Source organism: Saccopteryx leptura, chromosome 3 (assembly GCF_036850995.1).
Source record: "Saccopteryx leptura isolate mSacLep1 chromosome 3, mSacLep1_pri_phased_curated, whole genome shotgun sequence".
Taxonomy (NCBI): Eukaryota; Metazoa; Chordata; class Mammalia; order Chiroptera; family Emballonuridae; genus Saccopteryx; species Saccopteryx leptura.
The window spans coordinates 60,001,982-60,017,825 of record NC_089505.1 but is presented as its reverse complement, the minus strand read 5'-3'; the positions used below and the strand labels follow the sequence as shown (position 1 = coordinate 60,017,825).

General features: G+C 51.5%; 1 protein-coding gene across 7 annotated transcripts in view; it reads right to left on the bottom strand.

Annotated features, from left to right (window-relative positions):
* Positions 1-5,467, bottom strand: part of POU2F2 (POU class 2 homeobox 2) — a 40,507-nt gene extending 35,040 nt beyond the window's left edge. For all 7 annotated transcript variants that reach the window (XM_066373622.1, XM_066373623.1, XM_066373621.1 and 4 more), the window contains exon 1: positions 5,387-5,467. In XM_066373622.1, coding sequence (XP_066229719.1) covers positions 5,387-5,453 — 67 coding nt within the window. In that variant the 5' untranslated portion in view covers positions 5,454-5,467. The remainder of the gene's footprint in view (positions 1-5,386) is intronic.
* Positions 5,468-15,844: the final 10,377 nt, after the last annotated feature.

Sequence of the window (15,844 nt, the reverse complement as noted above, 5' to 3'; positions counted from 1 at the left end):
TTGCATCTTGATCTGTTTGGTAGTTCACATGAGTTTGTACGCATGTAAAATTCATCAGCTTGTACACTTAAAATTTGGGCACTTTACTATTTGTACATTGTTTTCACACAAAAAAGAAAAAATTAAAAGCAAAAAAAAAAAAAAACCCCAAAAGAATAAGCTAGCACATAGTCCTCTTAAGGCACAGGCTGATGAGGATGAGGTGGGGGGCAGTGCTCAGGACAGTATGGGAGCTCAGCCTGTTTCCGGGTACTGGGCTGGGGCACCGACTGGCAACGATGCTGAGACACAGAGGACACAGAGGGAGCTGCCATGCGGCCCTGCTCCAGACCACAGCTAACCCTAAGGCAGCCCTAAACCCTCTCACTCCCAGCATCCCCGAAACCCCTGCTCAGCCCTGTCCCCTTGCCTTCAGGGTGTGGCGCCTGCCACCCTCCACTGCCGTCTCTACCCACTCATGCATCATGCTGTTCAACCACCCCAGGCATCTCCTTCTGCTTGGGGGTCGGTTTCACAGGAGTCCAGGCCTTGCAGGTTCTCTACTCCCCGCCTAGCTACCGAATGCCTCTTGCTGCAGACCAGGGCAGCCTCTAGCCTCACCTCCACCCCAGAAAGTACATGCTCACCTTTGGCCTGTATGGGCTGTATTGTGTCCCCCAGTATTCATATGTTGAAGCCCTGATTCCCAGTACCACAGAATGAAACTGTATTTAGAGATAGGCTCTTTAAAGAGGTAATTAAGCTAAAATAAGGTCATTATGGTAGGCTCTAATCCAATATGACTGGTGTTCTTATAGGAAAAGGTGATTGGGACACAGACATACACAAAGTGAAGACACAGGGAAAAGACAACCATCCTAAGCAAAGGAGAGAGGAATCAGAAGAAACCAGCCTTGCTGATACTTCGACCTTGGACACCTAGCTTCCAGAATTTTGAGAAAAATTTTAAGTCACCCAGTTGCGCTATTAGTTACAGCAGCCCCAGCAGACTAATACAATTTCCCACGGTAGTGCCCTCCCATTGTCTTAGCCCCAAGCCCACAGGGCTGTGGCTGGCTGTGTCCCAGTCCTTTTCCCCCAGACTAGGACACAAAGTTGGGTTCAACTCATCACTGGGTCCCTGGCATCACCAAGCTCAGAAAAATAGGTTATCAGTGTTTCTGACTGTCCCTCCCTGTGGCTCTGTCTCTTACTTGTCTCTGCCTCTGTCCTGCTGTCTCTCTGTCATTTAACAAGTATTTCCTGAGACCTTGTCACGGGCTGGTCTCTCTGCCTGGAACCTTGTTCTCTACTCCATTAGCTTGACAACCTCCTAGTCATCACAGGCTCCATCCTATATGGAGTCACCACCCTTGATGCTCCCAGGTGTCCCTTCCTTGCTCCTTCCACCCTGACCCAGCCTCATTACTGTCCTAGAGGCTGTAGCCATCTGGGTCCCAGTATGTCTCTCCCAGCAAACTAGGACCCCCTCAAGGGCAGGTGTGACTCATCTTAGGGTGCCTGGCACTGCCCAGGACATGTGTGTCCAATGAACAAGGGTGGCCCCAAGCCCAGTTCTCCCTCCTCCAGGTCTTGGCCTCTGCTCTTCTGCCACCTGGGGCCACCTTTCCCATCTCTAGCAGCAAATTCCTGCTCTCTCTAAGGCCCCAGATCCTATGTCACCTCCTCTGAGGTCCTCCTTGACTCCCCCAGTGGTCAGTGTCTCTTATCTGGGATCCCCCTGCTCCTGCTCCCTAACACATCCTGACCGTGGGGGCAGTAATCCCCAGCCCCAGCCCATGGGCCCAGGCTGGAGTCGTTGCCGCACAGGCTGGGACTGTGTCTTTGGAATAAATAAATGCATGAAAGAACCTCCGAGGAACCAAGATCCAATCCTGTCCCAAACAAGTCTCTCTTCCTGCTGTCACCTGGCAAGTTGACCCTCAGCCCAATCCTCAAGCAACCCCAACCTACACCTTTAAGGTAACATCACCACTGCAAGGATAGTGGAGGGACAAAAGTGGTTTGAGGGGACATTTCCATCACTGTCTTTCCTTTGTTCTCTCTAATGTCCCCACCACACACAGCCGCACGCCACTGCACCATAGGCTGGACTGATGGCCACATGGCCAGTGCTGCTCTTCTCCACCAGAGCCCCGTCGGAGAAAAGGGTCTCATCAGACCATCCCCATCAAGAGCGAAGAAAGGACTCTATTTCCTCCATGAACCAAAGCCAAATGATGACTCAGTGGAGACTGAAGGGCACTGCCAACCCCAGCAAGAGGCCACTGAGCCATGTACCCTGCAGGCAGTCTGCACCTGGGCCCAAGCAAAGCTGCCCCATGCCCCGCTCTCTTAACTATAGAAATACTAGTGCTATTCCCACCCCAGACATAATTCCACTGGGACAGGGTGTGACCTGAGTATTGGATTTTTAAAAATCCCTCCCCCGCATAAGTCTAATGTGCACCTGCCCCCTGGAAGTTTTCAAAGCCCTTCTCCAAGCTTCATTCACACAGAAAGGCCCTCCTACCCTTCTCATCCCAGGCACTGTGTAACTTTTCAGCTGAACAGGCAGGGAAAACGATGTAGAACACTATGGTCCCCTTGACGCCCACAACCTTCAGAGTCAGACCCACCCAGGGCTGCCCAACACCCCTGGCCTCACACCGGCTTGCCCGCTTGCCCCAGGCCAGAGATTCTGGCTGCCCTTCTCTCCTGGCCCCTCCCGCGCCCCTCCCGCCCCGACTTTCACTTCTCCTCTGCATTTCCCCCAGCCGGTTTTAGCAGACCTGGGTCAGCTTCTCGTTAGCACTTACCGAAAATGGGGCTAAATATAGAGGGCCCAAGGGCTGCCCCTCACCCCTCCTGGCCCCACTTGGCCTGTCCCCTGGGTCCCCGGCCTCCACAACCTGCTTCAATCAAGGCTTGGCCTGGGAGCCCCTTTGGGCTGGGTTTGCGCTGCCGGGAACCTCTGCAGGCCCAGCTGGCCTGGTCCGGCCTCCTCAGGAACCACACCTCACACCTCCACAACCCCACAGCTGCCCCTGGCCAGCCTCAATGGAGTGAATACTTCTGAGCGGGAGGGAGGGAGGGATGGAATTATGGGCAGACACAACAAGAGATGTGGCCCCACAGCTGTGCTGACAATAGGCAAGAGCTGCCACAGCACACACACCAGAGCCACAGCCGGGCAGGACTCCAGGCACTGACGGAGACCTGCAAACATCCCCAGGTGTGCACAGATCCCAAACAGGAATGTGTGCAGATGAAGACAAAGGCCCAGACACAATGACATGGGCAGGTATGCAAATCACACCCAGATATGAGTGTGCACACCTGTGCTTGCTTACACACACTCACACACCGAGTCACACCAAGACGCACACACTCACACATGTTGAGTCTCTCACAGATGGAAATACAGATACAGATGTGCACATACTCAGATGCACACACAGTCACTCACAGACATACAGACGTGCACACATTCACAGGTCCAGTCACTCAAACAGACACACAAAGAGACATTCACACATTTATACATCCAAAGTAACACACAGGAAGACAGACATTCACATATCCAAGTCACTCAGACAGATATGCACACACATATCTAGGTCACTCAAACAGATGCACAAACAGACATTCACACACTCACACATCCGAGTAACACTCAGACAGACACACAGATGTGCGCACACTCATACGCCCAAAGCCACCTCATCCTGGGAGATGGCCAGGGCCGACCCTTGAACCCAGTTCACCGACGTGCAGCCCAAGACCAGGAAGCCTAAGTGCTCTTCCCAAGGCCACATAATGTATGAATTCCTGTCGAGGTGGGGGGACCCAGGTCAGGCCTCCCAGGCAGCACCCTGGGAGAAATCGCAAGTAAAGGGTCTAACCCAGTGCTTGACACATATGAGACTCCCATCCAACCCCAGACAGGGATGAGCCAGTGTGAAGCAAACAACATGTGTGCACAGATGCGCTGGATACATGGTGGCATGTATGTGCACACACACATACACAGTTGTATGTACAATCACTTCAGAATGTAATCACATGCCATCCTGAAACATGTCTACTTTCCATCTCAATCCTCTTCTCACCTTTTTGCCTTGCTTGCCCCACTTGTCCTTCCCGTTAGCCCAGACACACCCTTTCCTTCAAGAAGCCCTCCCTGACACCCCCTAACCTGAACTGGGCAAGTCTTCAGGGCTCCCACAGTCCCCTGTGCCTCAGTATCCCAGGCCTGACTCTCCTGCCATGTGCATCCTCCACCCTTCAGTGACAGATCTATCTCCCCCCTGGACTGGGGACTACAGGTGGACAGAACTGAAACTCCCTTCCCATTGTATTTCCAACACCCAGCACAGAGCTACTGAATAAATACATGCTGATGAAGGACCACATACACTGATGAACACAGGATGGTGTGCAGCAGAGCAAGCCTTATCCCCACGGACACCCACAAATATGACACATACCCAAAGTCATGCCTATATGGCCACAAATAAAACAATCATGACATATTGATGCTTGACATGTTCCAGGCACTGTGTTAAGCATTCACATATATTATCTCATTTAATTGTCCCATCAGTACTACTGAGAGATAACTCAGCACAGTTACCTCTATTTCTACCATGAACCCAAAACCAAATGATATACAGAGATAGACACATTACACCAGATGAGACAACCAACCCAAACTGCCTTGTACTGTGCCTGACACACAATTTCACTCAGTCAACTGACATAGCAGGCGGGCAGTTACAAACACACAAACACATAATAAATTTTCAGGCAGTGGTAAGTGCCATGAAGAAAAGACAAAGCAGGCCAAGGGGACAGAGGGTGATGGGATAAATTGCCAGTTTAGATGGGGAGGTCAGGGAAGGCTTTCCTGAAGAGGTGACATCTGAGGTGAATGAAGTGAGAAAGTGAGCCAAGAGATCACTGCCAAGGCCACCTACCTCTACAATACCCCACTCTCTGTCATACACAGACACATGACAGTTACAGTCAGGAAACTCACGACTCCCTCTCACATAGGGTACACAGACACACACGCTCAAAAGTCCAGCAACTCATTCAACCTCCCAAATGGTTTGCACCCGGACTCATGTCACCCACCTACTCACTGGTCCTCCATACAAGGACCAGTTACCAACACCTGATTGCATCCCTCCCCCCTTAAGAACAGAGAGGCAGAGTTGGGGAGAGGAGGTTGGAAGCCCCCAGAAGTCTGATGTGGAAGGGTGGGAAGGGGAAGTGCTGAGGTACAGAGTGAAAGGACAGAGGAGACAGCTAAGGAGGAAGGGCAGGGCAGGCATGCGATGGGCACACAGGACAAACCCCGAGGAGCTGCGCACATTCCTGAGCAGCGGCGCCGGCCCCTTACCTGGAGCCCCCATGCTGGAGTGAACCGCGCTGCCTGCCCCGCGGGGCTGGGGGAACAACTGTGTCATCTCCCCGCCCTCTCTGGGGGCCAAGCCCTCTCTGCCGGAAGTCACCCTGGGAGGAAACCACAGGGCCCGCCCCCTTCGGAAGGGAAAATACCCTGGCTGCGACCCCAAATCTTGTGTGTTGGGGAAGTGGGGGTAGCGGGGCAGGGCTCAAGCCCGCTGGAAGAGCTGACTCCCACGGTGGTGACTCCAGGAGGTGCCTGCAACAGCTGCCCAGCCCCCTGCTGCCTCCAGGGCAAATCTGGAACAGTGTGTGTGGGCCTGGGAGAGACGGAGGGTCCATAACCACAATAATAACACTAAAACATTGGCTAGAAGGTTCCTTGGGGTGGGGGGGGAGCTTTCCTAATGTCAGGCCCTGCACCTCACACTTGACAAGTGGCATTTCTTGAAGCGATCACTACTTTCCCCATTTTACAGAAGAAAAGACTAAGGATAAGAGAGGTGGGTGGCCTTCACAAGAGTCCAGAGCCAGAAAGCACAATAGGAGGCGGCGTTCGCGGTGGGTTCCTGGCACGGCCGTGGGAAGAAGGCGACCCTGCCCTGCACCTGTCCGCAGGTGAGGCTGCCGAGGCCAACACTAAGGGCAGTGGCGGTGCAGGCAGGAGGAAGGGGCTTTGACCTGGAGCAGCAAGAAGTCTGTCAGGGGGCAAATACAGACGCCTGAGGCGGCTCCGCTGGAGGGGAGCGCCCGGTCTCCCGGCTGCTGGCGGGCTCTTCGCGCCGCGGCGACCCGGCCCAGCGCTCCCCTCCGCGCCCGCCAGAGGGCGGCAACGCACAGCCAATGGGCGGGAGGGCGGGGCCGGCTGCGGAGAAGGGAGCCCCTCCCGCCGCTCCCCTCCCCGCCCACCCCTCCTCCGCCCCAGCGTGCACACCTGCGAGGGTCACACAAAGGCGCAGGACGGCACAGACAAAGGGGCTGCCGAGACGTTGCTCTCTTCCTCCTCCCAGTGCCAGGTACGAGGCTGCCGGGCTGCCTGGCTCCTCCAAACAGCCCCCTCTGCCCTCCCTGGGCCCTGCAGTACTCACTGGGCCCCACGTTGGGGGACCCCCAAACCACACACAAGCACATTGACGCCTGGACTCAACCCTCCCCCCCACACACACACTCAAATATTTTTACACACGAATCCCAGCACTTCACACACACATGTGCGCACGCAAACACACAGGAACACTCCTCCGCCCAGGCCCCAACACCAGCCCTCCCTGCCCACTGGCATGTTCAGACACCCCCTCTGCTCCCTCCTGTGGACACACGGGCATAAAGGCACATCTACACATGTATGCCCAGGCAGGCCTCCTGGCCATGTGTGCCCACACTCACACCCATGCACACTCATGCAGTATGTAACACAGGCAGACCTTCACGAGTACCCTTCTGTCTGTCCGGGCCCTGCGCACCCAGACATGCCCAGCAAGCAGGCTGGCAGGCCCACTGGGTGCAAATGACCAGCAGTCCTTACATCGGCATAGAGAGGGGACAGTTCCCAGCTGTCTACGCTCCATAATGTAAAGGCCATTTCACTGAAGAAATCCAGAGACCACCCAGCACCACCAACAAAGCTCCAACTTAGACCTCCTGCCTCCTGCTGTCTCTCTCTCTCTCTCTCTCTCTCTCTTTCTCTCTCTGTTGCTCATGCAGGATTTCTATACATGAGGGTCTTCCGGACAGCAGCCTGGTGGCAGTGGGGTATTGAAGCCTTGTCTTAAATCTTCATTTGCCCAGTACACTCTGTTTTGATTTAGGACTTATGTTCGGGGGATTTGGAAATGAGAGTCATAAGGACATTATAGGGGGACTGGAACCCCACCAAGCCACCTGCATGCTCTACTCTGGGTCTAGTCACCATCGCTCATGTGTAAAGTGTGCTTTTGGACATGACCACTGTCACCCCCTTCTGGTGAGCAAGGAGAGAAGCTTTGCTCATTTTGAATAGGGGTGCAGGGAAAGGCCTTACATGCTCCCCCCATGATGAAGTCATCCCACCCCTCTGGCCTCCCATGTTGGCCGCACAGTTATAGCCTCAGGAAGACCAGAACTGAATCCCTGAGCTGGAGTCCAGGAATCTTGAAGGAAAATGGGCGTGAGATATCCCCTGGCCTGGAAGAGGACAGAGGAACAGAGCTTGGGGTACACTTGTTGGGTAGGGCCTGGCGGCTAGGAAAGGGGTGGCCCAGGCAGGGGAGATGGTGGCCTCTCTGCTGGAGAAGAGGCCTCAAACCATACTGAGCAAGACAGGTAGGGCATGGGAGCTAGGGAGCAGCAGGGGCTGTGGGGGTGCAGGGAGCCTTGGAGGGAGGCGGGAGGCAGTGAGGGGAGGCTAGGCTGGGCTCAGGGTTGAGCGGTAATTAAAGGAGACGCAGGGGGCTCCCCAGGGCCAGCGGGGCTGGTAACTGACACGCGGGCCCCATTGCTCCGCTCATATTTCTCACCGGATCGATACGTTTGACTCCCGACAAGACAATAATCGCTTGTACGCGGCTGGCGAGTCGATCAAATACATTATTAGAGCGAGGTCCCCCGGGGGCCCAGCGGGGAGAGGTAGGGGGAGCAGCCAGCCCACCAGGGACAGTAGAGCAGGATTCTTCACCCCTCAGGGCGCCCAGCGGTGGCCTCTCCCTTTTGGCTGCCCCTGGGGACCCTGTCTGCAGCTTGGTTCCCCAGCCTCTTTCTGGATCCTGCTGTGTCTGGCAACATCTCCACTGAGCCCCTGGCCTTGTCCTCGTGCTGCGTGGGGACCCAAGAGGTCTTTCTTGTAAGTGCCGCCTAATCTGTAGGGCGGTGGCATGTGGAGCTCAGAGGCCTCTCAGACGCCCAGCTTGGCAAACAGTAGGGAGGCTGGGTTGCAGGCCACAATGTGAGCCAACGGCTGAGCCAGAGGACAAGCTCATGCTTGAATCATTGAAACCAACCTCCCTGTGCATCTCAGCACATCAGCCGGCCAACAGCAGAGTCTAGGTCAGGGCAGCCTCTAGGGGAACAGGGAAAGCTAGCTAAGGGGCCCGAATACATGGGAAAACAGGATGAAGGTGTCAGACAGACACGCAGACAAAAGGATGTCTGGCTGTCTTACTACATGGCTATGCAATCTTGCAGTCTTCTAACAGGCCTCCAATACTCTCAAATCAAACCCAGCCTGGCCTGCTCTGGGCACTGCTTGCCCATGTTGTGCCCACCTTGCTGGCCTCTGAGCTTGAGCCTTCACTTCCTACTTACACATCTGCTTCACCCTTGGGCCTGCCCTCAGAACTTCTTCTCCAGTGGCCCTAAGTCAAGGTCAAGCTGTATACATTCCATGTTCTACTCAATAGCACGCAGCATCCGGGGACTTAAAATATTTTAGCAGCAGCAGCATCACTGTCTATTCTGCGCTAATTGAACCAAATCATTATTTCTAATTTTCATGACAATCTCAGGAGGTAATGTCTGTTATCATCTCCTTTTCACTGATGAATTAGAGCTCAGAGAGGTGAAGTCACTTGACCCATGTCACACAGCATGTGAGTAGTGGAGCAGGATTCAAACCAGATCTGTTCTCACAGCTTGCTCTTTCTCTACTCTGCCATGGGCCTCCTTAGAGCTTTGAAATGCTCCCCATCCTCCAGCAGAAAGCCATCCCTGCCCACTCAGGGACACTGGACTCTCCTCCAGCCCAAACCCCCACTGGCCTGTTTGTGATACTCAGCAATACATCGACTCCTTCTGCTGAAGGACCCCAGCAGTTCCCCATTTCCTTCACTTCAAACATTTCCTATGTGTCAGTTAGTGACAAGCCCTGGGCTGGGGGCTGAGGCCCCAGAGATGAGTTTGGATCTGCCTCAGGAGCTCACAGTCCGAAGGGAAGACAGGAGTTGATGAATAGCCTAATATTCCATCACTGAGTCACATAATATGTGCCAGGCCATTGTTATGCTCAAAGAACGAGTGGTTACCCGCATACCTCAGTAAAGCAAAAATTTTTTTGAAAAAGAAAAGCAAAGAAGTCCTGTCCCTGCAAATGGCTTATAGCTTTCAGGGGAAAACAATTTTAATCTTTTTTAAAATATTTATTTATTTATTTTTTTACAGAGACAGAGTGAGTCAGAGAGAGGGATAGACAGGGACAGACAGACAGGAACGGAGAGAGATGAGAAGCATCAATCATTAGTTTTCATTGCGCGTTGCAACACCTTAGTTGTTCATTGATTGCTTTCTCACATGTGCCTTAACTGTGGGCCTTCAGCAGACTGAGTAACACCTTGCTGGAGCCAGCGACCTTGGGTTCAAGCTGGTGGGATTTTGCTCATACCAGATGAGCCCGCGCTCAAGCTGGCGACCTGGGGGTCTCGAACCTGGGTCCTCTGCATCCCAGTCCGACGCTCTATCCACTGCGCCACCGCCTGGTCAAGCAGGAAAACAATTTTAAAAAGCCATCACATGCCCTGACCAGATGACTCGGTTGGTTAGAGCATCATCCTGAAGCGTGGAGGTTGCCAGTTTGATCCCTGGTCAGGGCACATATAGGAACAGATCAGTGTTCTAGTCTCTCTCACTCTCTCTCTCCCTTTCTCTCTCTCTAAAGTCAATAAATTAAAAACATATTTTTTAAAAAGCCATCACATAAATATGTAATTCCAAGCTGGGAAAAATGCTTTCAAGATAGGATACCTGATGTAAGAGGGAAGGTAGCACTTATTCAGCAGTTGGACCATTCATAAGGCAAAGAATGTGGGGAAGAGCATGCAGGCCACAGGAACAGAGAAGGGGATGGCCCTGAGGCAGCAAGTAACATGGCAATTCCAGTAGCAAAAAGAAAGCACGTCTGGCTGGAGCAGAGTGAAAAGGGGGGATGTGGGAGACAAGGGGGAGAGGAAAGTGGGCCAGATCACAAGGCCTTGCAAGCTAGAGTAAGATTTCAGACTTTACTGTAAGTACAGTGTGATACCATGGAGAGGATTTTAAGCCAGGGGGTGATATAGTTCTGTAGACATTGTCATGGACAATTCTGGCTGCTGTGGGAGGCTAGTCTGAAGGGGCCAGAGCATGAGGGAAGTCAGCTGTGAAGAAATGGGTGGTGTCCACTTGAGAGATGATGGCTGGGGCCAGGGTGGTGACAGTGGAGGTGGAAAAGGAGCAGGTGTCTCCAGAAGCAATTTTGAGGGTAGACCCAACAGGATTGGTGACTGGCTGATGGTGGAGTGTGGGGGAGAAGGACGAGTAAAGAATGAGGGCCAAGAATGCAGAAGTGTCTTTCCTGCCATCGAAAGATGGGAGGAGGAAGGATCACACTCAGATGAGAGAGATCCCAGCAGGACACCATATAAGCCTGGAGGTTGTATCTGCTGTTGTAAGTGGAAGGCTTTTGAGCACGGAGAGTCTGTGTAAAGGAGGTCCATGGGGGACTGGCGTGAGGATAAGCTGGTGGAGGGGGGTCTGCAGGCATGATGACCAGGGGCAGGCTGGGACAATGGCTCAGACATCAGGGGAAGAAGGGGCCATGAGGATGCAGATGAGGCTACAAGTCCCAGTGAGAGTCTGCAGGACTCTAGAGGGCTTGCAAGTGGGCAGCTGGGCACGGGGGCTGAGTAGATCCTGAGGGTGTCACCAATGGACGGTGGGAAGGATGGGTTGAGAGAGAGGTTTGGCTCAATGCCAAGGGGAAGATCCAGAAGAGGCATCTCAGAAGCAGCAAGGTCTTTGCAGCAGGAAGGCAGCACATGCTCGATAAATGCATTGACACAAACACTCCTTATCGCATCCCCCAACACCACCAACTTCCTACCCCACCAGGATTTCCAGGAGTTACATCAAGTAAGAAGAAATTAAGAAGTGTCGTGATATGGCTCAAAAAAGGTAAAAGTCGTAAGACCAAACAGGTCCCCATTCTGAAACTGGCCATCTGGTGACCTATGGCCTGCTCCCTGTGCTCTCTGGACCTCAGTTTCCCCACCAATAAATGGGAGGTGAAGCTAAAGGAGCACTATTTTTTTTAAATTCATTTTAGAGAGATGGCAGGAGAGAGAGAGAGAGAGAGAGAGAGAGAGAGAGAGAGAGAGAAGGGGGAGGAACAGGAACCATCAACTCCCATATGTGCCTTGACCGGGCAAGCCCAGGGTTTTGAACCTGCGACCTCAGTATTCCAGGTTAACGCTTTATCCACTGCGCCACCACAGGCCAGGCTGAAGGAGCATTCTTAATTAAGACTTCTCCATCTCTATTTTTCTGCAGCTTGAAAGAAACAAGAACAGGCAAGATGGATTGGTAGATCAACCAGCTGTAGGATGAATACACAAAGAATGTATTGTGGACTTAGTCTAAGGAAGACCTGATGAGTATATTCAGGTTTCCACCGACTCCTCACCTTTTATTAGGTACTTGTATTATCCCCATTTTAAATATGAGGAAACTGAGACTAACCAGGTGGTGGCACAGTGGATAGAGCATCAACCTGGGATGCTGAAGACTGAGGTTAGAAACCCTTGAGGTTGCCAGCTTGAGCACGGGATCATAGACAGACCCCATGATGGCTGACTTGAGCCCAAAGATCGCTGGTTTGAAACTCAAGGTTGCTGGCTTGAGTCCAAGATCTCTGGCTTGAGCAAGGGGTCACTGGCTCAGCTGGAGACCCCCAGGTCAAAGCACGTGTGAGAAAGCAATCAATGAACAACTAAGGTGCCGCAACTGTGAGTTGATGCTTCTCATCTCTCTTCCTTCCTGTCTGTCTGTCCCTCTCTAACACATGAGTGCTCACTAAAAAAAAAAGAAAGAAACTGAGGCCTATGGTCACATAGCCTAGCTAGGCTCACATGGAGCCAATTTCACACCAAAGCCTGTTAGGCACAGGCTAAGTGCTGTGCTGAGCTCCCTGCTCCTCACCTTGACTTATATGTTTCTTTCAGACTATTAAGTGCACCAAGAACGGAGTCTTTGGCATCTCACCACATACCCACTGGGACCCTTGGCCCTCTGCTGCTGAGGTACTGCCCTCAGCCCCAGAGCCTCCACTTGCCTCCATGCTGCACACTTTACTTCTGTTCAGACTTCCCACTCATGCAGCAGGGACTACAGGCTGGAGGCCAGGCACTGTGTCCACAGCACAGGGAGCTGTCCAAAGGCTGAAATGCAAAGACCCTTGTCCTTGGTCCAGAAACCCTCCAGTAACTCTGCTGCTTTTAGAACAAGCCTAATCCCCCCTTTATGGCCTCCAGTGCTCTGCAGGACCTCACTTCTCCCCACAAGAACACCACATGTCAGCCACACCGGAGGAAGTCAACTGTGTTCCCAACTGGGGCCTTTGACCTGGCTGACTTCTCACCTAGAGTTTTGTTTCCCTTCTCTTTCCATTTTTCCGCTCCTTCTGGCCTCAGGTGGAAGGCTACCTCCTCAGGGAGGCTCTCCCTTAGTGATTCTCCATTTTATCACTAAGTTTCATTCTTCTTTTTTTTTTTAAGATGAGAGGAGGGGAGATAGTGAGGCAGACTCCTGCATGTGCCTCGACTGGGATCCACCTGGCAACCCCATCTGGGGCTGATGGTTGAGTACCAAGCTATTTTTAGCACCTGAAGCTGATGCACTCCAACAGAGCTATCCTTAGTGCCTGGGGCCATGCTTGAACCAATTAAGCTACTGGATGCAGGAGGGGAAGAGGGAGAGAAGGGGGAGAGGGAGGGGTGGAGAAACAGATGGTCGCTTCTCCTGTGTGCCCTGACCAGGAATCGAACCTGGGATGTCCATATGGAGCCACCAGCCAGGGCCCCATTTTCTTCATAGCAATCTCTGGAACTCGATTACTGTCAATGTGGTTTACTGCCTGTTTCCTCCACTAAAATGTAAGCATTCTGAGAGCAGGTATCCTCTTTCATCTTTTTCACTGTGGTATCCCCAACACCTAAAAATACTGCCTGCCACACAGCAGGTACTCAAACTCTATTTCTTGAATGAATGAATCCCTCGAGGCTCTTACGGCCCATAGACTAAGTCCAAGGCCAGCTCTCTGAGATGAAGTGGGTATGGGCCCCTGCTAACCTCTTTCACCACATTGCCCTCGCAGCTCATCTTTTCTTTTTTTAATTGATTTTAGAGAGAGAGAAAGGGAGAGAGAGTGAGAGAGAAAGAAATATCGATTTGTTGTTCCATTTAGTTATGCATTCATTGGTTATTTATGTGCCCTGACAGGGAACCAAACCTGCAACCTTGGTTTATTGAGACAACACTAACCAACTGAGCTAGCCAGCCAGGGCCAGAGCTCACCTTCTTCCTCTGTTCAACAACTGGTGTTCTGTTGTGTGCCTGTCCTTCATGCTTCCTTTGTCTGTCATCCAAATTCTACCCACCTTTACAGACTCTGTTCAAATCTCTCCTTTCTGAGAGCTTTCTCTGACTACACCAGAGGCCCAGTGAATAGTAATACCCCCAGTCTTCCCACAGCTCCAAGCAGCATCCTGGGCTTTAGCACTAATCATACTGCATTGTAATTACTTCTCAATGAGTCTGTCCCCATGCAGCAAGGCTTAAGGGCAGGGCAGGGTTTGATGGGCTCCAAGAATATTTGTTGAATGAAGACATCAGTCTCAGAGACTGTAATTCCTTTACAGGTGTACCTAAGCACTGGTTTGGGAGTCAGACATATGAGAATTTGGAATCTTGTTCTTCCATTCACTTACTGTGTGACCCTGGGCAAATAACTTCACCTCTCTGAGTCTCAGACACCTCATCTGTAAAATCAGGGTAGCAACATGGGCTGGCAGGAACTTCATTAATATTAAAAATAATACTTGCCACCATGCACAAAGAATTCAAAAAGTTCACAAAGTGTTCATCACATCAAAATTTGAAATCGAGACCCTGGCCAGTTGGCTCAGTTGATAGAGTATCAGCCTGGCATATGGACACCTCAGGTTTGACTCCCAGTCAGGGCACACAAGAGAAACAACCATCTACTTCTCACCCCCAACCTCTCCCCTTTCTCTCCCTCTTCTCCTCCCGCAGCCAGTGGCTTGATTGGTTTGAGTGTCGGCCCCGAGTACTGAGGATAGCTCAGTTGATTAAAGTATTGGCCCCAGATGGGGGTTGCCAGGTGGATTATGGTTGGGGCACATACAGGAGTCTGTCTCACTATCTCCCTTTCTCTCATATAAAAAATGTATTGTTTGTTTACTCAATGAGAGGAGGGGAGGCAGAGACAGACTCCTGCATGTGCCCTGTCCAGGATCCACCCAGCAAGACCACTAGAGGGTGATGCTTTGCCCATCTGGGGCATTATTCTGTTGCTCAGCCACTAAGCTCTTCTTAGTGCCTGAAGTGGAGGCCATGGAGTCATTCTCAGTGTCCAGGCCCAACTTGCTCCAATCAAACCATGGTTGCAGGAGGGGAAGAGAGAGAGAGAGAAGTGAGAGTGGGAGGGGTGGAGAAGCAGATGGGCATTTCTCTTGTGTGCCCTGACCGGGAATCAAACTCAGGACATTCACATACCAGGCTGATGTTCTACCACTGAACCAACCAGCCAGGGCCAAAAAAGGTTTGAAATAGAGAAAAATCAAACTACCTAGATGCCATAATAGGACAAGGGCTAAGTAAACTGCAGTATATTCATAATTAGCATATGGTCATAAAAGAAAATGAGACAGACCTGTGGATATGGACATAAAAGGTTTTCTAAGACACTGCTGAGTAAAAAGGTAAGTTATAGAATGATCTATACAACTTAATATTATTTATGTAAAACATATACAAAAACACTACACATTTTCTGTGTGTGCACAAGTATCAACAAATGCAGAGAAAAGGGACTAGAAAGTAACTAATTAAGTAAAGACAGCTACCTTCGGCAAGGAGACCAGGACCAGAAAAGTAGAGGAGGCTCAAAGAGGACTTTAATCTTCTCTGTTATCATTTTGGTTTTCATAATAAGATCATATTCATTTTTAAAATTAAAATTAGAATATATTAAGTTAACTCAAAGCAATGAAATGATTACCGCAAAGTGAGAACAGTGGTACTGCAGCATGAGAGAAGGAAGGAATGTGTTCAGGGACTCACAAGGGTGGGGCTCCTGGGCATTGGTTGACTCCTTTATCCCGATCTAAATAATGATTGTACAGATGTTCACTCAATCAAGATTGATTAAACTGTACATGTATAGCTCATCCACATGATTATGCTTCCTGTGGGCAGGGGTCAATTCATATGTGTTGCAATATAATCTGCATCCCACCCCCCAATTCACTGCCAAGAAGCTGACCTTAATAGAAGCCCATGTTTGGTAGGGTGCGCCCCATGGCTGCAAGTGCTTTGAGGGGTGGAGGCCGCTGTCCAGGGTGCTTACGGCTAGCTTCAAGACTCCATACCCGGCCCACCGTCGACACGGCCACGTGGCCTGGCCTCTGTCCGCCTCTCATACATCCGCTCTTAT